The following is a 22,241-nucleotide window of genomic DNA, read 5'->3' on the forward strand; positions in this document are numbered from 1 at the left end:
ATAAGTGGGATTTTTTCCCAGTGTTTTCAGAAACTGTCGGGTAAAAATATAACCATCCCAAAACTGTTTATGTAATTCCTGGGAAGTCTCAACAGATATGGTTCCCTATTTATAATTGTGGCCAAGACTTAAAAAATAAAAGTAGGGGGGGTTGTCAAAATTGCAGACGCTGTCATATTAAAGTTCTGTGCTTTTGCAGCATCAGAACTGTTTCCCTAATATGGAGACCAGAATCTGCCCAGAATTCAGGTTTTTAGGGGATTTTAGCATGGTTATGTTGGAATTCATTTAAAAGTCTGGGAACACTCTATTCTCATAAACATTTCCGTGCCCACCAGAGTCAACATGGCTCCCTTGTCCCCCTCCACACACCTGCAGGGGCTGCTGTGTTTCTGGGTTGGTCTCCTTGGAGGTGGACATCAGACTACTTGGCACAACTCTCAGGGGTTCAGCTCTCTGGATCCCTACCAACAGAACCCATAAGGTCCTGGTCCCTAAACCACAAACCTTGATTACAGGGGAAATGCAAAGTTCCTGAGGGACATTCACAGTGTGAAGGTGACAGTCTGGGCTTCTTTCTAGAATCACCCTGGGATTGCCTAGTTGGCAATCCAACTAGAATCCAGCCTTTACAGAAAAACATCTCCTTTTTTTTGGTTGTTGTTTTAAATTAGAAAGGCTATTCTTCTTTGAGCTAGAGTATTGTTTGGATCACGGACTTTTTCAGTAAAAAAGAATCTGATGAGAGCTATGTCTCCACCAAATATAGTTAAATACCACTTGAGGGGGAGAGAATGGGTTCACAGCCCACGAAGATGAGCCTGTGAACCTAGAGATAAGAACCTCAGCCTTGGAGGGGCTTTCTGATAACATAAAGCCTCTAAGCATTCCTAACCTCCGCCAAGCAAGCACCAGCAGCTGAGGCCTCAGTCCAGGACCCTACCTCCACTTGCACTGAACACCCTGGACAGAATGCAGAGGCACAGGACCATCCCACCTTGACAGAAAACCCTCGTGTTTCTCCTCAGGCCCCACAGCTTGGAGAGGTTGAAGAGAGGAGGGAGAGTGTGGCCACCCCAGCCCTAACCTCCTTCAGATGAGGGACAGTGGCCAAGGGACACATAAAGGAGGCTGAAGAGTCGGGGTCAGCAGCTCTTCCTCTCTGCTCTCTCCACTCACCCTTACCCCCACACCAAGCCCTAATGTCAGCCCTACTATGTCCACCCTGAAAACCCTCTGCCACTTCCCACAGGTCCCCTCCCAGGGAAGTTCTTTAACTGGTGGGTGTGGGAAAGAGGAAGAGGAAAAATATTTCTATGGCTTCCCAATTCCCTCCACTCTCTAAATATACTCAGTTAGAAAATAACTGGAGATCTCATGCCAGGTACCCTAATGGCTCTTCTTACATCCATAAAGAGAATGACTGATGAAGAAATGCAAAATCCCAACACATAAAAATGTGTTTGAAAAAGGGAAGCCCCCCAAAAGTTCCCATCTGTTGACCAGAGGCAATAAAATAATGACTTAAAAACACACACACACAAAACCTTTGGGGTCTTTCCAAATCACAGAGGAAAATATAAACAGACAAAGACATGCTCTAGTCTTAAAACTCTGACTTGGTACCAAAGCAAGTGTTCCCTAACAGCAGTAAACAACCTCTCCCCAGCACCCTTCAGCCCACTTTGCCTCACCCACATGAGGTCCCGGATAATTCTGCAAACATTTATTGACCACTGACTTTGCATCCTACCATTCTAGGAGCTGCAGTTACGCAATCTCTGGGCATTTTGGGAGGAGCAGGAAAACAGTTCAGTCAACATTTATTGTATACCTACACTGAGCTAGGTTTTAAAGTTTGAGGGGACAAGAATCTGAGAAAAGAGTAGTTAGGAATAATCCAACCTGGGAAGCACTAATCTACAAATGGCACCTCAGGCGCAAGGAGCAACTAGTTCTGCATGGTGGGATCAGGGAAGGTGACCTAGAGAGGTGACATTTAAGTTAGGCTTTGAAAACATACTAGGACTTTGATGGGTAAAGCTGGGAAGGAGTGGCATTCCAAGCAGAAAGAACTGAGAGAACAAAGCTTAGGGTTTGGGGAGAGAGTGGACAGTTGGTTGCATGGGGAACATCATGTAGTTAGGCCAGCGGCACCAGAGCCTGAGGTCTGGGGGCAGGGAATGAGAAAATAAAAGGCAGGCTGCAGTTTATGATAGCCGTGGATAAGTGCCATTCAGAGGACCTGCTGTGTGGAGTGACCACCTGCAGCTTCAGCATCTGCCATACCAACCATTCAAGTCAAGGCCCCACTGCCTCCTAGAAGTTCCCAGCCAGGAGCAGATTGTGGCAGGGGTGTTAGGGCCTGTCCATTTCTGCTCCTAGTGGTACTCCTCTAACGGGCAATCTTTGTGCTGGAGCTTCCCAGTGAGCCGACTGAGAGGTTCTCAAAGCTGCGTCAGGGCCAGAGGGTCTTCCTGCTCAACCCTGCTGCCTCCCCCTCTCCCTCCCCAGGAGGTCGGCCTCGGCTGCTGGGCTCCCCTCTGGAGGCTGCCTTCTCCTGACCGACTCCTGCTGCCTGCCCTTTATTTATTTAAAAGAATTCAATTGATTTATTTATTTTGGCCACACTGGGTCTTCAGTGCTGCTGTGGGTTTTCTCTAGTTGTGGTCAGCAGGGGCTATTCGCTAGTTGCACTCTGCGGGCTTCTCATTGCAGTGGCTTCTCTTGCTGCAAAGCACAGGCTCTAGGGCACCAGCTCAGTAGTTGCGGCACATGGGCTTAGCTGCATGTGGAATCTTCCAAGACCAGAGGTGGAACCATGTACCCTGTGTTGACAGGCAGATTCTTAACCACTGGACCACCAGGGAAGTCCTCCTCTTATCTTTCATAGGCATTATCCCCCAGCCCCCGTGTCATCTCCTGCACTTTGAATTCCATCTTGGTGTCTGCTACCCAGAAGATCCAAACTGAGAAGGATCCTGGATGAATCTTCAGTGTCCGGACTCTGACTTGTTGGCAAGGAGGAGCCACTGACGTCTTTTAAATATGGGAAGCATGATCAAATATGAATTTTATAAATGTTATCTAGCAACAGAGTGAGGAATGAACCAGTAGGGAGGGAACGTGGTGGTGAAAGGGCCATTTAAAAGGACAGTGCATTTACGGGTACAAGACTTTGACATGAAGAAACTGGCAGCGTGTATAATTTACTATGTATATACTCTAACTCAACAATCCCAATTTTAGAAATCTGACAGAAATGCTAGGACAAATGCATGAAAATATAATGATGAGGATGTTTATAGTAGCCTTATATACATTAGCATGACATTAGAAAGCTCCATGTTCATCTGTAAGAAGGAAGATAAAAATGGTACATCCACACAATAAAATAATATACTATGCAGTCTTTAAAAAGAATGTAGCAGGCCTCTCTGTACTGTCTTAGAAAGAGGTTTACATTATACTGCCATTTGTAAAAAGCCTGTTGCTGAACAAATGTACTGCATGATCCAGTTTTCAAGAACAAAAGTGTGCATATACATATCTTCTAAGGTGCTTATATATGTAAGTCTGGAAGGAGATACATCAACTGTTGATAAAGGTTATTTCTCAGGGTAGAGGGCTTTCACTTTTTTACTTTATGTTTTTACAAAGTACTATTAAGAGAGAGAGAATCAGGCTTTTATTTTTACTGATTTTGGTGCTTTTCTGTATTTTCCAATTTTTAAGATGATAAACACAGATAATCTCTCTTAAAACAAAATCGCAATTTAAAAAGCTCCATGTTCTCCTGGGAAAAAATATATAAAAATTCTTCATATCTCTTATCCAGAGGAAAATATAACAAAAAGCTTCTGGGATATTGGGGAGGTCTGTCAATGTCAATAGCCTCGTCTAGGTAAACAGTAATTAGAGATGATCGGGAATAGAGCTGAATGCAGGGTGGCAAAAACAGAAGGTCCAGAAGAAGCCCAGAGTGCTGTCCTGGGTAGTACGTACATGACCCGCAGAGGAGCGGGTGGAGGAAGGAGATGGAGAGGGGATGTGTGCTGAGTGTGCTGGCCTGAGTGCAGAGGCTTGGGCCAAGCCAGGTGGTGTAAATGAGAAGTGATGCTGGCTTCTGCCCCACAGCTAGGAGGGTAGCTGGGGATAGAAACTTATGACCTATGGAAGAGTCACAACTCACCAGCAGCACTTACCAATGGACTAAAATGCTAAATATAAACAGTGAAACTGTTAAAAAAAAAAAAAAACTAGAAAAAATATTGGTGAATGTTATCTGATCTGAATGGAGAAGGACTTTAAACACAAATGCAAACAGCATTTTAAAAGTCTGTTAACTTTTTACAATATTAAAAATAAACACCTATTCTTTAAAAACAAAACACAAAATCAAAAGGCAAGCAAAACCAGGGTGAATATTCACAACATTTACAGAGAAGAAATATCATTCATATGTTAAAAAAAACCCACTAATAAAAAAAATGGCTCAGACAAAAACAAGCATTTTGTATTGATTAGAATTTTGTCCAATTACACATAACAGAAAACAATAGGGGCTTAAACAAGATGTAAGTTTATTTCACTCTTACATTAAAAAAAAAGTTCACAGTCAGTTCAGGGTTAGGATAGTAACTCCAGGAGTCATGAGAGACAGGCATCTTGCTCATTCTGCCCCATCCTTAGGGTGCAGCTCTCAGCCCATGCCGGTTGCTAGGGCTCTAGTCAACACGCCCTCATTTAAGGAGGTAGGATGGAGAAAGGGAGGGTGGGTAGAACAGTACACTCTTCTCCTTTTAAGGGAACTTATTAGAAATCCCACATAATGATTACATCTCATTGGCCAGAGCTCGGTCACATGGTCATACCGAGCTTCAAGGAAACACAGACTTTAAATCATGTGGCAAAGGGCTCAGCTAAAAAATTGGATTGGTTACTAAGAAAGGGGGTGGGGATGGAAATTGGAAAACAACTAGCAATTTCTAACATACACGTGAAGAGAACTAAAATCCCACATGCCTCATGATATGGCTGAAAAGAAGAAAAAGAATTCTCAAAAGAAATACAAATGTAAAGTGTTTTTAAAAGGTCAACTTTACTAATAAATAAATGTAAAGAAGCCTTCTTATAGTCTTCTCATGCTAAGATCTTGAAGGGTTGGCCAGACAAGCCATCAAGAGGACACTCAGGAGCTGACAGTCTTTATAACAACTTCCATACAGCTGCCCATCAATAAGAATCCCAAGGTAAAGGCCCTTCCACCTGCTGAGTGTCTCCTGGCCTTTCTCCCCAGAGTCTCCCTCCAAACCCAAATGATGTCAGATTCTATAAACACCAGAGGTGGAGAAAATTGTATACCCAGGGGTTCTCTAACTCAACTATGGCTACAATTAAATTTTAGGTGTTTTTGAAAGTTCCTTAAAAAGTAATATCCTCATGCAAACTGAATCAGAAGTTTCAGAACTAAAAAGAACCTCTGCCCCTTTGCTTGGAGTGTCACAAACCAAGCATGAAAACTGGCCACTATGATAAGGAATAGCGTGAGAGAGAACTGGGCAACCCCAGCTTAACTCTTCTGGCCAACTGAGAAGTTTTACTTTGGGCTCCAGTGGACTATAGTGTCAGCACTACCATCCCTCAAAACGTGGAGAAGACACAGCCAACTGTGGACTCTGAAAGCTTCTTATGCTTTTAGGCCTATTTTTAACAGCAGTTATGCCTTTTCTCCATCTCAAACTGTCACCATCACTTCTCACTATTTAACTGAAAGCCTGCTTTTAGCACTGACTTATAATTTCTACTCTTTTTAAATGGCTATGGATTGGGAGACAAAATACAAGAGCAAACTGATATTTAGTGGAGTTTGGGGGAGGTGGTATTTAGTCCTGGGAAGCAATGTGACATATGACTGAACATATGTGTGTTTAGTCACATGTATCAGGAACACCCGGATTGAGTGCTAATTCTACCATTTGCCCGCTGTGTGTTAACACTTGAACAAGTTACTAAATTTCTCTTAACCTCAGGTTCCTTATCTTACAACGGGATAATACTGTGCTTCCCTCTTGGCTGGATGACATCACTGACTTGATGGTTGGATGACATCACCGACTCAACGGACATGAGTTTGAGTAAGCTGTGGGAGCTGATGATGAACTGGGAAGCCTGGCTGCTACAGTCCATGAGGTCGCAAAGAATCGGACATGACTGAGCAACTGAACTGAACTGTGCTTCCCTCAAAAAGTTTATCGTACCGTCAGAGTCCTGGAGGAAACAGATGGCACACTCACACTGGAAGGGTTTAAGGAAATCAACAACGGTTAGTGAAGCACTTTAGGGCTGGCGACAATGGGGAGCTGTTACTACTTCTAGCCTGAAGATGTGAAGGAAGGGAGGAGGTAAATGAACCCAGAGAAGGCTGCTGTCTGAACAGGTGTCTGACTAGAGTTGTGGGATTCAGTGGAGGATGCAACTGGCCTGCAGTGAATCGATGGCAAACCAGGAGAATAAATTCTTGATCTAGTTTTCCTGTGTCCACCGATCTCTGGCCAGTACTCCCTATTAGCCAAACCTAGCCAGAAGTCAGAGGCAAGGCAGATGGTGATGCAGTGCATACAAGTCAGTCTTCCACGCCACAGAGCAGGTGGAGATGGTGGAGAACAGATATGGAGGCACAAAGGAAGAGCTTTTGGAAAGATTAAACAAAACAGAGAATGTGATGAGCTTAGCAGAAGGCCTTGAACATAGTAAGTCCACAAGTCCTTAATAAATGTTAATTCATTCTGAACTTTGGTTCTCTCTCTCTCTCTCTCACTTGCTCTCTTTCTGGCTGCCTTTTTAATTTACTGCTTGCTTTCTGGATTTTAATAGGTCACGAATGACTGAGGTGTCTTACAAGTAATAAACTGCTGTTATCACTATTACAGGGTTTTGAGGGTACAATGAGTACATAAAAAAGATAACCAGGGGCTCTGGGGGCTGGAGAAGAGAGAGAGAAACAAAATAAGGGGAGAAGGTAGGAGGAAAGGATGGGAGAAAGCTGTATGTTCCCTATCAGGCTGAAGTGGACATGGGATTATCCTAGTTTGTGATCAAATTAAGCACTTACTGGGATGTAACAACAGCGCCTTTGCAATTTTACAGCCTGGTGAGACTTGCCAGAAAGCCTAGTGAGACTTCTAAGGATGCAAAGAAGTATTCCTACCCTAAATTCAAATCTTGTTCTTACCCATAGATTAATAGGTTTTATCTCAGTACCCTCTTTCCTCCAAAAATGAAGTAGTCAAATTTGTTCACATGGATGTTCATGCATGCTCGCATCTATGTGCCTGGTTCAAGGGAATCTTATATTTTGATTTGGGAAGTGTCTGCTTGGAGTGAGTTGGTCCTCTCATGAGATGACTCCCAGTAGGCAGGGAGGTCCAGAGAGTGGTCTGAGCTCTTGAACCCCAGAATCCTTTCCTTAAGCCTTGGCCTGCTGCTGACGTGACCCCTGAGGAATCTGTCTTAACTCTACAAGCTACTCTTGAGTGTCTGGTATAGGCTACAGAGCAGAACATTCTTGTCTATCTGCTCCTCCTCACATGTGCTGACTCTCCAGGCCTTTGCACAGGCCATCCTCTCTGCCTGGAACATACACTCTGTCTTCTTCACCTGACTAATCTCACCTCATCCTCCAAGACCCTCCCAGATGTCACTGCCTCAAGGAAGCCTTATTGAACTTGTCTGCTTCTCTCAACACCCAAAGGGGCTGGCAAGCCCTCCGTATGCTCTCACTAACCCTCTTTGATCGTCTCACAGTACATACTACACTGTCCTGTTTCCTGGCCTAACTCTCCCAACAGACTGAAAACCTCTTGAGGGACCTTATACTCATGTTGGTTTTATCATCACTCAGCAGAATGCCTGGCACACAAAGGATATTGAATGAAAGAATGTTTAAGAAATACACGTGTCACAAATTAACCTACTTACATGTTCTAGAGCATTCCTCCTCTCCTCCTGTCACCCTGCCTCTCCTGCACCAACAGCAGTCAGGACAGGTAACCTTATGACTGTTTGCCTGCTCTTTCCTCAGTCTTCTTTTTCAGGAATCTCTTAAATGCCACGTCCTCAGAGGCTGCCTCTGACCCCTGATCCAAAGCAGTCACTCAGTCACCTGATTCCACATCAGTTATTTGAATTTGCTATATAGCATTTACTGTGTTGACACTTTATTTATGTGTTTATTTTAATTATTTTCTATCTCTACCACTAGACTCTAAGGTCCACATGAGCAGGAACCTTGTTCATAACTGTATGCCTGGCACCTGGTAAAGTATGTGACATTTAGTGGGGTGTTCATGAAACATCTGTCAAATGAATGATGCATGCAACTATTGCTGTATTTTGATTTAATTTGATGTATATCTTCTCTCTTAGCTGTTGGAGTAGGTGGTCCAGAGAAACTGAGACGAGTCTCCCTCATGGCCCTGGAGGCCGGGAGGGGGACCTCGGTTCCTTCCTAGGCTAAGGTGGGACATGCTGCCTGCTTACAGCATCCTTGTGACCAGAGGCTGAGGAATCTTGGCCCATGTATCTGCAGGCTCCAGATGCTGAGAATGTTCCTCCAGCTTTCTGTGAGAGTGGCTCCAGATGCTCACTGCTCAGACTGACAGAGGAACATGCTCAGGGCTCCCAGCTGGGCTGGCACCCAGCAGGAAGGAAGCACAGTGTCCAGAACACTGAGAACAGAAATCTTCCTTTCCCATATCACCACCCTGAGACTGCACGGAGCTGCCTGGCTGGGTGTAGCAGCTGGCCCTGCCTCACGTGGCTTGGCAGCAGGTCTCTCTGGCTTTGCCACAGAAACAGCCTTGAGAAGCTGCAGCCTCCCTCCTGCCCCTCTGCTCCTGCAGAAATTGCTCTGCCAGCTCAGCGGCGGGCCAGACCTTGAGTCTCTCCCTTGCCCCTGGCCCTTCCTTGAAGTCCTTTGGTTTACTGGAAACCATAAACTGTGAGAGACAGGCTTTATCACATCCTGAACAGTGCACTCTTAATGTTTAACGCCAGAGGCCGAAACGACCAGGGACACTGGCCTCCTGGTTACTCCCAGTGACTGATATTTGCACCTGGTAATTGAGGTCAGATTTGCTTCTCTTAAGTCACGTGGTTTGCTTCAAGGCAGGAAGACGTCGGGGCCACTTGTTGCAAAGGAACCAGGAGGTGAGCACAGAAATGCTGCAAACCAGTTTTGGCAGCAAAGGCTGTGCTTTCCAGGGAGCCAGCCCTGGGAGCATGGAGCTGAGCTGGTAAATGACCCCTGTGAGGTCTAAACCCTAACATTTAGCTCAGAGCAAGCTGAGGATACCTTCTTCCCTCTAAGAAACCTGCTGAATGGAAAGTCACTCTGAATCCTTTCTGGAATACAGTGGGGCATTAATTAATTAACAAACTAGTTAAACATATTGAATAGACCATCCAAAAGATTCTGGTCACTTAAGGGTCTCCAAATCACAGTGCAGTCCCCACCCTATCCAGACACCCTAGTCTTGCTCCAGGATTTGCTTGACCTCAGGTAATTATCTTCCGGTTGTCATGGAAGCTGCTCATATAAACAGCAACACAGCCAACCTGGCTCCTCTGCCAGCCTCAGGTCCTTCTGAGAGCGGTGGTGCTCCCTGGTGGCCACCGGTGGCCCTGCCCGCTGGGCTGGACACAGCCCTACACCAACTGACACCTGATGTCTCTTTCACGTGGGCTCTGGAGGCACAAAATAGGTGCTCAATAAGTGCTTGCTGAACGAAGAATCCCCCAGGGTGGACGCTGGCTCTCAGGCCTCAGGGCGCCTTGGGTAGCCCTGGAAGGGCTGCTGTGGCTGGAGCAGATCCACCACTACCTGGGTCAACCCAGGGACTGCAGGCCATGCTAAACACGGCCTCTCATCTCCTCAAGAGATCCAGCGGGCCCACAGGCCACTTTCTCTGCTCACAGAGCCAGGAGTCCTACAGACCTCTGAGGAAGGAGTCAGCTGTGGTCAAGCAACTTGGCTGGAGGGCAGACAGGCATGAAGAGTGGCCACATTTGCACTGGATGCCAAGCACCGCGGTCAGAGGGGCAGAAGGTCCCACCCTCAGCATGCCAGGGGAAGGTCACCCTCACTGTCAGCGTGTCCACCTGACGACAGAGCACACCCTCGACAGAATGACCCTTAAGGATGGACAACTGGCCTCAAGGGGACGCTACAAGGGGACTAAGAGAGAAGCCACTGCCCCTGCAGACCCTGAAATGGCTACCAAAGGAAGAGTCACAGTGTTCTCAGGGACAGACTCTCACTCTCCCCTCTGTGACACACAGGGAGGGGGCTGGGGGACAGACCAGACTCCTGACTCCTCAACGCCACCAAGGTCAACCACTGCCCTGTTTAGGGAGGCGGTGCAGGGCTGAGCTTGGACTCTAACTGGACCTTCGAGGCCTGGCCCTGCTGCATGACAGCAGAGTAGCCTTAGGCATCATTTAACCTCTGGTTCTTCATTTGGTTATTACGGGAATTAAAGAGATAATGCATAAAACTTTTAGTTATAAAACACTCAATACATTTTAGCTGTGTAACTATTTTTTCTTTCAAGAACAATGAACTAAACAGAAGAGAAACAGGGAATTAAATGGCATGGCATTACACACTAGCAGAAACTTAATTACCCGCCTTGGATAACAGAAATGACTACAAATAACAGTACAGCAAAGACAGGTTTGAGCTCTTTGGCTCAGTCATTCTAGGCTCCTCATGTACAGCCTACAACAGACTGAACCACACAAGAAAGCTGTTTCCACCCACAGACTAGTGGAGCCTACCCATGCGCTTGACAATGATGATAAAAATAGCTAGCATGGGCCATGTACACGCTAAGCAGTGTATGCAGGTTATTTCATTTAATTCAAGCTGCAACTCTGTGAGGTAGGCACTCTTTGTTCCCATTTTACAGATGTAGACAGTGAGAGGTGAAGAAGCTGAACACCTCCACTCACCTGTGCACACACTCAAAGAAGCACACCTGGGATTCAAGCCCAGGCCTGACTGACTGTGGGCTTCTCCACTGTGCTACACTAGCTGAAGCAACATTTTAAGAGCTGTGCATATCCTGGTAAAACCCACTTGGGTAGACCTTAAAATTCCTTTCTAGGAGCAAGGGCCACAACTGTGTACCTCAGACCAGTGGGAGCAGTCCTCGGGCCGCAGGGTGACCAGGGCAGCTGGAAAGGGCATCTGCCATCCCTCCTCCATAGGGCAAGTCAGGCTGCTTTTCCCAGAGGGTCTTAGGAGACTCCTCCCACAGCCACTTTGCAGGCCTGAGGTACAGGGTCCTGCTGTAGGAGTAAGGGCCCAGCTTTGCTCAGGACAGAGAGTTCTAGAGTGCCCACTTGCCCCCTGCGTGTTTGCGCAGGACCCCCACACTCCAGGTTTAGTCTGTGTCGCCCTGGGGAGAGGGCAAGGGTGGTGCAGGTCTGGTTTGGTCTGGTGGGGGATGGGGAAGAGAACTGGAAGCACACTGCCCCCAGCCCTGTTCTGCCTCTCAGAAAACAAAGGAGGCTCCCAGCATCTGTTACCATGGATGCCCTTCTATGAGGGGCTCCTAAGGCCCAAGGCTGAGGGCCCCGTGTGTTGAGAAGGCCTTGTGCTTCAATCCCCTACAACAGCCAGTACCAGCTGCCAGAGCATTAGACTCAGAGCTGTTCCTGTACATTACCATTTTCTCTGGGACACCAAAGTGAATCCTGGGGAGAAAGCACTAGCCTGGGACTCCATGAGCCATGGCTCCTATTTCCAGCTTTGCTCCTAACTCTCCACATGACCTTAAGCAAGTCACTCAACCTCCCTGGTCTAACCGTCATCACAGCTGACGTTCACTGAGGTTTTACTCTGAGCCAGGCCCTATGCTGGATGCATCATCACATTCATCTTCAGAGACTCCTTTGAGGTAGCTATTATTTTCCCTGCCATTTGCAGCAAACTGTGGAGGAACAGGAAAGTTAGGAGACATGCCCAGAGCCACACAGTTAGAAAGGGTGGCTCTGGCTCTCAGGATCATGTGTTTTCTAAGCTGTTCCCCACTGTGACATACAGAGTTACTTTATAAAGGACACCTGTAAAATTGTTTCAAAGCAAAAAAAAAAAAAAAGGGAAGAGGGGCTTCAAAATATAAATAAAAATCACAACCCCCTGGATATCACTTAAGGTATAACCCTAGTCCCCTGCAGCACATTTTGCAGAATGTGTCCACAGAATCAGAGACCTCCAAGACGGGAAAAACCCTCAATAAGTCATTTTTTCCCCCTTCTTCCTTCCCTGTGGGCAAGAATGCCACGACGAGCCAAATTCTATGGATGACAGCAGAAAGGTTAAGCAAAGTTGACCAACTTAGGCCCTCCGCCGGGAGATTAAGAGGAAGACAGAACTAGGATTTCCATTTGTGTTAAGGTAGAGCCCCTCCAACCAAAACTTAAACATTTTAATATAATATTCAAGTACACCCTTTCTAACCTTAAAAGCAAATTTTATTTCACGACAAAGCTGGTCAATATTGAGTTCTGACCGTGGTTGGTCTTCCCTCTCCTGGCAAAGCTCTGTATCAGGGCTCATAGTTGCAGACAACAGAACTAATAATAGTGGCTAATACTGCCAGGGAAGGGTCTAAACAGAATTCTGAGATCGGAGGCCAACCAACCAGGAACAATGCTTCAACCACACCTTAGAGCTGGGAGGAGAGCAAGATCCTACCTTCCCTCAGTGCCCTGCGAGGCGAGCCCCTCCTCCTGCTGCTGCCTCTCCTCCCTGGCAGGAGGAGAGGGCTCTCTGTGCACTGGCCTCCTTCCTGTTGTGCAAACAATCCCGACTCAGGGCTATGAATTTACTGTTCCCTCTGCCTGGAACACAGACATTCACTTCGCTTGCTCCCTGACTTCACCTAGACTTCTGCTCACAGACCCCCCCGTTAAAGAAGTGTTCCTGGACTACCTTTTCACTCTAAGTCCTTTCCCTGCTTGACTCTTCCTCACAGCATCTACTGCTCCCAAACATTGTATAAACCATTGCCTGTCTGAGCGTCCCTGGTGGCTCAGTGGTAAAGGATTCACCAGCCAGTGCAGGAGACATGGGTTTGATCCCTAGTCTGGGAAGACTCAACACGCCATGGAGCAACTAAGCCTGTGTGCCACAACTACTGAGCCTGTGCTCTAGAGCCCACGAACCGCAACTACTGAGCCCCCACGACCACAGAGTGGTGCTCCACAACAAGAGAAGCCACCGCAATGAGAAACCCTTGCAACTAGAGTGTAGCTTCCGCTTGCGGCAACTAGAGCAAAGCCCGCACAGCAATGAACACCCAGCACAGCCAACAACAACAACAACAAAAAGGCATTGCCTGTCTCCAGAATCAGACTGCAAGCTCCAGGAAGGCAGGTTGTTTTGTTCACTGCTGTAAGCTCACAGACTGACACCTTTAAGGTCCTTAGCTATTTGCTGAATACTTTATGAAGGAATAAACAAAGGAATGAATGGAAAATGTCAACACGCGTCCTCACATCCTCTGGCCTGCGTTGGAGGATTAAGGTAGCAGCAAGAGTCAACTTGTGTTGTGGTTGCAGCTGTGCTGTCGCCCTGCCCAGATCTTGATCAGCCTTGTGGCTCCCACTGTGGAGGGAAGGCATGCCTGGGGGCCTGTACCTCCAAAATTCCCCCGTCAGTCTCGCAGCTCTTGGAACTTGTCTGGGCTGTTGCTGTGCAGACCATGAAGGCCTGGCTAGGTTCCTGTCCCTGCTTTCCCAGGGCCTCAGACAGGCTGGCAAGTGAGTTGCCCAAAGTCTCCTTTCCCCCCTAGACTAGGTCAGCCCAGGGAGTGACACAAACAAATGCAGCCATGTATAGATTCAGAGGGTCACATGAGGTCAGAGTTGGGGGAAGCCTTCGTGAACTGGAGACCAGTCTGTGCTCTGCAGATAACGCAGGCCAGCGTGAACGCAAGTGTGTGTGTGTGAACTCTGGGGTCTGACAGATCCAGCCTCCATCAGCCGTGTGATTTTGGAGAGTCATTTGAAAAGACAACATTTGAAAAACACTGCTTTTCTCAGGTGCAAAATGGAAATAAATGTCCCCCCTTTAGTAAGCTTGTCTTCCTGTTCAAAAGTCTTTACTTCCTACTCTTCGTGATATTAAGTCAAACTCCCTGGCTTGATCATCAAATCCCACCATCACCAAAATCCGGTCAACCCAGTGTACCAGGTATGGTCCCTCTGACTCCCTCCGACACTCCTGCTCCTTCTCATACCTGCGCACTTGGGGCCACCACCCACTTTCTTCTCTCCTACCAGAGTCAACCTAAGCCCAGGGGCAGGCAGCACGAAGTCTCCCCAACATGGGCTTTTCTGGGCACTCACTGGTGTAAGTATTGCATGTTAACAGATAGGAACAAAGTTTTGACTCTCCAACCAGAATGTGGGATCCTTGAGGGCAACTGTCTCTTCTCTTATGATGCCTCCTCCTTACCAGGCATTAAATAATACATAAAAATTCTTGCTGACTCATCTGAAGTTAGAATTCAGTTAAAATGCTCCCCAATACTACCTCTATTACCCAAGGGAAGGGGGAAAAAAAAAACCACCTCTACCTTCAACCCAGACTTGACAAGTAAAAGAACTCCCTAAAAACAATGTGTTGAATAAATCACAAGGACTAGTCTCACTTCAAGATTTCAGGAAGGAAAACACAGTTAAACTGAAAACTGTTAACTGGTGTTCAAAAAAAAAAAAAAAAAAAAACAACACACAACAAACAGACAGGAAGTGTGTTTTAGGACCATGTCTATCAAAGACCCTTAGGGGCTGATTCACCCTTCAGCATATTCTTTCTAACATCTGCTTTTACTAAAAACCAACAGCTCAACACCAAAGCTGTGAGTCAGAAGCAGAGTGAAACTGGACACAGAAGCACTCAGCTGTGAAGCATAACACCCAGAGAGCAAGCAATAGGCACACTAAGAATGACTTGGCCAGCGCCTGTGGCCACAGGGGTGGGCCCTGGGGAAGCTGAGCAACACCGCCTGAGATTTCCCTCCTGCCTTGTTCCTCTCTCTGGCCCATGCCTCCGCTTCCCCCACTCATCTACTAAATACATCTGGAAAAAAGTACTTGCATAACTCCCCAGGTAAACTAATTCTACATTGTTTCAAGTAAGACCTAAGGACCAATGTATATTTCTTTCTTGTGTTTTTTTAAAGAATATTAAAAGATACCACTTAGAAAACTCAAGAGATATATTAGAGTATCAAGATATCTTTTGATTTTAACCTGGTATTAGATAATCTTTTTGAATGCAAATCTACATCGACACGAAGAAACTGTCCCTTTAAATTTCAAACAATGTCAACTTAGTTCTTTTCCTTTATCATATTTTTAAAAACAGAACTTGGTCAGTACACTTACAGAGTCACAAAACAGTCCACACAAAACCTGTACACAAAAATGCTCACTGCAGCGTTATTTGTAATAGCCCCAAAATAGAAATAACCCTAACATCCATCAAATGATGAACAAATAAATAAAATGTGGTATCCCTATACAATGGAATATTATTTGGCAATGAACAGGAATGGAATACTGACATATGCTACAATGTGGATGAACCTTGAAAACATAAAGCTGAAGTGCAAGAAGCCAGACGCAAAAGACCCCATATTGTATGGTTTTATTCATATGATCCAGGATAGGCAAATCTATAGGGACAGAAAGTAGATTCATAGTTTTCAGGGCTGGGGGAAATGGGGAGATTGGGGAGGCAATAATTAGGGGTACAGAGTTTTTTTTAGGGGTAATGAAAAATGTTTTAAGTTGACTTTGGTGATGAATGCACAATTCCATGAACATCCTAAAAACCACTAAACTGTACATTTTAAATGGGTGAATTGAACAGTATGAGAAATATATTTCAATAAAGCTGTTTCTTAAAAAGAAGACACAACACCATAAAGAAGACATCACACCATAAAACTCCTCAAAAAGAACACAGGCAAAACACTGTCTGACATAAATCTTACCAATGTTTTCTTGGGTCGGTCTCCCAAGGCAATGGAAATAAGCAAAAATAAACAAATGGATCCTAATCAAACATAAGCTTTTGCACAGCAAAGGAAATAACAGACAAAACAAAAAGATGACCTACAGACTGGAAGAAAATATTTGCAAATGACATGACCAACAAAAGCCTAATTTCCAAAATATACAAACAACTCATACAACTCAATAACAAAAAAAACCCAAACAACCCAACTGAAAAGTGGGCAAAAGTCCTAAATAGATATTTCTCCAAAGAAAGCATGCTCATCGTTGCTAATTATTAGACAAATATAAATCAAAACTACAATGAGGTACCATCTCACACTGGTCAGAATGGCCATCATTAAAAATATCTACAAATAAAATGCTGGAGAGGGTATAGAGAAAAGGGAACCTTCTGACACTGTTGGTGGGAATGTAAATTAGTGCAAACACAAAGGAAAATAGCATGTGGGTTCCTCTAAAAACTAAAAATAGAGTTGTCACATGATCCAGCAGTTCCTTTCCTTGGCACATATACAGACAAAAGTGTAATTCAAAACAATACACGCACCCCTATGTTCACAGCAGCACCATTCACAATAGCCAAGACATGAAAACGACCTAGCTGTCCATTGACATTTGGATGGACAAAGAAGATGTACCATGTTTATACAATGGAGTATTAGTCATAAAGAATAAAGTAATGCTGTTTGCAACAACATGGATAAACCTAGAGATTATGGTACTAAGCGAAATAAGTCAGAAAGAGAAGGACAAATAATATACAGTATCACATATCCACATACAGTATGTGGAATCTAAAATACAACACAAATAAACATATCTACGCAACAGAAAGACTCACAGATACAGAGAACAGACTGTGGCTGCCGAGGGGGGAGGGCATGGGTGAGGAAAGGACTGGGAGTTGGGATTAGCAGATGCAAACGATTACTAATATATACAGAATATACAAATAACAAGGGCCTGCTCTATAGCACAGGAAACTATATTCAATATCCCATGATAAACCATAATGGAAAAGAAGATGAAAATAATATAGATGCGTATAACTGGATATATCTATGTATAACCCATTTTGCTGTACAGAAGAAACTAACACAACATTTTAAATCAACTATACTTCGATAAAATTTTTTAAAAAGAGGACACAGAAAAAGTACTCCACTCCACTTGAGATTGTGGACTACTCCACAATCTCAAGTTAGTGCCTTGTCCTGAGTGGCCTGAGAATAAGTGCCCTAAAGCAGTCCCAGGGGACAAAGGACAGCTTTTCTTTCACTGACCACAGTTTTAACTGTAATATTTTAAAACATTCAGATATCAGCAGGTACTTATTAGTGACCTGGTTTATAAAACAGCTGATCCTGACAACAATTTAAACTGAGGTTGTGTCAGTTTTACTAGAACTAGGCTGAAACAGATTTACGCTTGGAGTTTGCCAGTTTGTTCCTCCTCAAACAGGTCACTAAACCTCCCAGATGCAGAGGAAGACTTCAGATTTTTGAAATCAAACCTTGCCAATTTACGGAGGTTACAGGTTCTTCAGATAAACTACTGGACTACCCTGCATCAACTGGCACACATAATGATGCACATAAGGCAAACAGTAATAAGGGCAAATTTTACCAGTGTGTGCCAACAGTTCAGGTTAAATAAAATATGAAAAAAGAAGTGTATTACAGATACATGTATGCAAATAGAATTCATCTTCTACCTGTAAGTGGCCAGTCTAACTTTAGAAAAATAATAATTTTATTTATGTTTTGGGGGTCTGTACTGGGTCTTTGTCACTGTGTGGGCTTTTCTCTAGTTGCAGCGAGCAGGGGCTACTCTCTAGGGCACGTGGGCTTCAGTAGCTGTGGCACATAGCTCAGTAGCTGTGGTGCACGGCCTTAGTTGCTCTGCTGCATATGGGATCGTCCCAGATCAGGGAAGGAACCCACATCTCCTTCATTGGCAGGCAGATTCTTTATCACTGAGCTATCAGGGAAGGCGCAGCCTAAGTTTCTGCTAACAGGCAAGAGCTTCGGAGACCTTGGGCTGCCACTATAGCTTGCTACATTTTAGCTCTGAAAGTAACCTAATCTCTGAGTCTTGGCTTCCATATTTGAAACAAATGAATTGTATCACTTATTTTTTTTGTTTGTTTGCAAGGAGACTGAATAAGATGTAAACCATGGGGCATAGTGCCCAACACATAGAGGCTTGAGGCAAAGCTGGCACAGATTGGGGTGAGGGTCGAGGGAACGTCAAGTTCCTCCCAAGGACTTGTGACACTGAGAGGGAAGATGTCCCAGAATTCTTGTCGGGCAGGGCCCTAAAGGGATTGTAGCTAAGGGAAGGACACCAGCATACCAGGCAGATGCTGAAAATCAAGGAAGGCCTTTGTTAGACCCCATCAGAATGCCAAGAAGCGGTGTAGTTGTCCTTAGCATTAAGGACAGAAAGTATTCTTATTACCAAATAGAAAACTTAGAATTACTGCCTGCTGAGGACAAATCTCACAAATGGGGTTAAAATAGAACAGAAACAATCTCTACTCAAACTGCTCAGATTACAACACTAATGGTGGTTTTAGGACAAATAAACTAGAGCTGTGAAATTACCCAATGTGGGATCAGCGGGGAGATCAGGGGAAGAAGCCCTCTGTGGGGGCAACAAGGTCAGGGTGAGTAGAAAGAAGCCCTGGGCCTTGCTGGCCAGGGGTGTCTCTCCAGCAGCACAGGAACAGTCTGCCCAGTGAGCAACTGCAAGAAGGACCACAATGTCCATGCAAAGAACACCTCGTATTTCCAGCTTACCACACACTTGTTGAATTAAAGGGACTGCCTGGGTGGGTACCATCCCCTAGGACGACAAAAGGGACAGGCCCAAGGAGCATAAGTGAGGGGATGCCACACTCCCAGTGCAGAGCATGAGCACCTGGCCCTCGATTCCCTCAGTAACGTTCCAGTAATATTTCTGGTTTCACTGCTATTGCTTTTCTGTTTTTATAAACAAACTGTGAAAATCAACAAACTACCCCAAAATCAAACAAGTATGGTCTACACCAATCCTGTATAACAACAACAGCAAATAATGTGGAACAGATAAGAGAAAAATTCTGGTCAAGCTGGAAGCTCACCCATGACTGGTAGCTGCCATTCTTGTCTTCAGGAGGAGGGAGTCCATTTTCTTGTTTCTCTGCTGCCCAGCCTCATCACTGCCTGCAGTGCAGGGAAGTCCAGGGCCTACCGCCATCTGCAGGCAAAACAGAAAAAAACACAAGTTATGGTTCAAATCACCCACCTGAAGCCCTCCTGCCTGGGCTGAAACACCTGGGTCCTGTCCAGGTGCAAGAAACAGAAGAGCTCACTCAGCTCTGCATCTGGGATCCCACAACAGAGTTGAGACATGGCAAAAATTCTAAACAATCAAGGGCTCAAGTACATCTTAACAACATCAGCAAACCCTTATACGGGGCTCACCATGTGCCAGACACTGCTCTGAATGCCTTATATTTATTAGCTCATTTAATCCTCATAAAAATTGGGTGAATGTTTTAGGAGGTCTCTGCCAATTTGCCTGATTATTGAGTTAGGCTGAATAACTAAAATGAAAAACTTGGTAATACTTGATTTCAAAGAAGGGTCAGACAAGAAAACTCTGGGACCGATTCTGAACATCCCCAGATCATCCATCCCCTGAATATTTATCAAATGCCTGTTATGGAGCAGACGCTGCTCTAGGACCTGGGAATAACAGCATGAATGCAAAAGAGAAAGTCCCTGCTCTCAAAGAGCTTCCATTCTGGTGGAGGGAAGCCACAACAGAGGAGGTGATAAATGTTGTACAGAAGAAAAAAGCAGGGTAAAGGGGATAGAGGGTGATGACCAAGCTGCTAATATTCATTCGTTTATTCATTCATTTCCAAGTGCTTACTAACCATTTGCCACAAGCAGACTCCGTACTGAGATGCACTGATGGAACGAAAATAGACATGACCCCTGACTGTAGGGGTTACTTACTCACATGGGAGAAGCATCTGATCACCTAAGTAAAAGCGAAGATGTTGACCTGTAGTAGGTGTGATAGCAGAATGGCACGGGTCCCAGTGAGAGCATCTTAGGGAGCTCAGGAACCTGGGATGGAGTGGGAGAAGGAGAAGCATCCTTGGTAAAAAGTAGACCATGTGCAAAGGCTGGATCACAGACAGCAGGCCAGAGGCAGAGTGGGGAGATGGGAAGCAGAAGGAGGGGAGGAGGGGAGTGGCCCTTGCACGGCACTTCCAGCCACAGGAGGTCCTTATCCTCTGAGGAGAGCACCACACCAGGGCCTTAGGCAGAGGAGTAACATGGTTGGCTGTGTGTGTTTTTAAACGATTACATTGTGTGGTAGACTGAATAATGGTCCTGCCAAAGAAGTCAATATCTAAATTCCCGGAAGTTATGACTATATTGCCTTACAATGACAAAAAGAGCACTGGAGATGTGATTAAGGATCTCGAGATGGGGAGATTATCCAGGTGGACCCAATGTAATCACAAGTGTCCCTGTAAGAGGGAGGCAAAGTGAGATTCAGAAGATGAGTGTCAGAGTGTTGCAGCGTGAGAAACACTTGTTAGTTTTAGAGGTGGAGGAAGGGTCTATGAGCCAAGGAATGCAGGAAGCCTCCAGAAGCTGGAAAAGTCAACAGAATGGTTCTCCTCCAGGAGCTCCAGAAGGAAAAGAGCACTTCTGAAAACTTTGCAATGGTAATATAATAAATCTGGATTGTTAAAAGCTACTAATTTTGTGTTCATTTGTTATAGCAACAATACACTACTACACACTGGCTTCTGTAAAATCCAGATTATAAGTAAGGGGAAGTGGAGGCAGGGACCAGCTGGAGGTCACTGTGTCCCCCAGACAAGAGATGTGAGAGCCTGAACCACAGCAGTGGCAGAGAGGTGAAGGGGAACAGAAGGACCTCGGGAGGGGAGGTATTGGCCAGTCAAGTTCCAGACATTACTGGAATGCTGAAGCAGGCTTTCTTTAGGCTCAGGACCTGCCCAGCTCACCCTAGGCAGAGCCCACCACCCTCTGCAGAAGGAGGAAGTTTGCACAGGGGGGTAAGACCACCTCCAGACACAGACACCATTTGCTCACTTGACAGGGACCTGTCAACCCCTTTCCCACAAAGAAGTCCAGGGACTTCCAGGAACATGCTCTAAGAAGTAACAACCTAGGAATTTCTACCAGGAAAAAAGTAGCAAGTGTTCCGGCCAAACATGAGGCCTTGCTGTGAACCGTTTTTTCTTCCTAAGAGAGATTTTGTAATCCTGGAAAGGAGGCATCTAAAATTTAAATACACATATCTTAAACCCAGGTGAAACACAAACATGGTTTTACCCAACGTGTAGAAATTTCATGGTCAGTAGAATAATGCAGAAGTTACAGAAAAAGAATAAAGGAGAAACTAAGAGACCCTCTCTCACCATCTCCTCCATTCCTATCTAATGATTCAGACCCGCTAAGAAAGTGGGATTCTAATTTGGCCCAACTTAATAGGGCTATTGAGAAGAGGGAATTTTAGATATATTCTATTTTACGCCAAAAGTATAAATACAGACACACTAAGAAGAAGGACCTAGGAGGACACTGAGTGGTGACAAGGAAGTCTTGCCAACCTGCTGTGGCTCTGCAGGCCAGAGACCCGGCTGGAGGCTTGGAGCATTCACACAAGGACGCAGGAGCGCCTGCAGACGGCAGAACTCCAGGCAGTCCCGGGAACGTTCCAATGGGTTCATTTTAAAACAGTTATTTGTATAAACTTTTTCTATTGACAAAAGTGACATGTTTATTAGCGGAAAAAAACAAACATTTCCTGTAGTCCCAATGGTTCAGAGGTAACTTATTTGTAAATATTTCTTCCAATAATTTTTGAGATTCTCACACACAGACATATATACAAACATACACTTTCTAACAATATTAGGATACTGTGCACAGTTTTCTTTTGCAACCAGCTTTGTTTTATCTAATAGTATATAATTTTTCCATGTCATTAAATATACTTTTAACAGTTGGCAGTATTCTATCACTATTTTTCCATGGTATAAAAATCTCTTAATTAATCCCTAATTGCTGGACAACTAACTGGTTTCTAACTTCATGATAACAGAA

General features: G+C 45.1%; 1 protein-coding gene across 5 annotated transcripts in view; it reads right to left on the reverse strand.

The window, feature by feature from the left end:
• LOC109561818 (uncharacterized) overlaps positions 1-22,241 on the reverse strand; it is a 75,160-nt gene that overhangs the window by 47,651 nt on the left and 5,268 nt on the right. For all 5 annotated transcript variants that reach the window (XM_070793200.1, XM_070793196.1, XM_070793198.1 and 2 more), the window contains exon 2: positions 19,223-19,338. In XM_070793200.1, the coding sequence (XP_070649301.1) occupies positions 19,223-19,338 (116 nt within the window). The remainder of the gene's footprint in view (positions 1-19,222; positions 19,339-22,241) is intronic.

Source organism: Bos indicus, chromosome 7 (genome assembly GCF_029378745.1).
Source record: "Bos indicus isolate NIAB-ARS_2022 breed Sahiwal x Tharparkar chromosome 7, NIAB-ARS_B.indTharparkar_mat_pri_1.0, whole genome shotgun sequence".
Lineage (NCBI taxonomy): Eukaryota > Metazoa > Chordata > Mammalia > Artiodactyla > Bovidae > Bos > Bos indicus.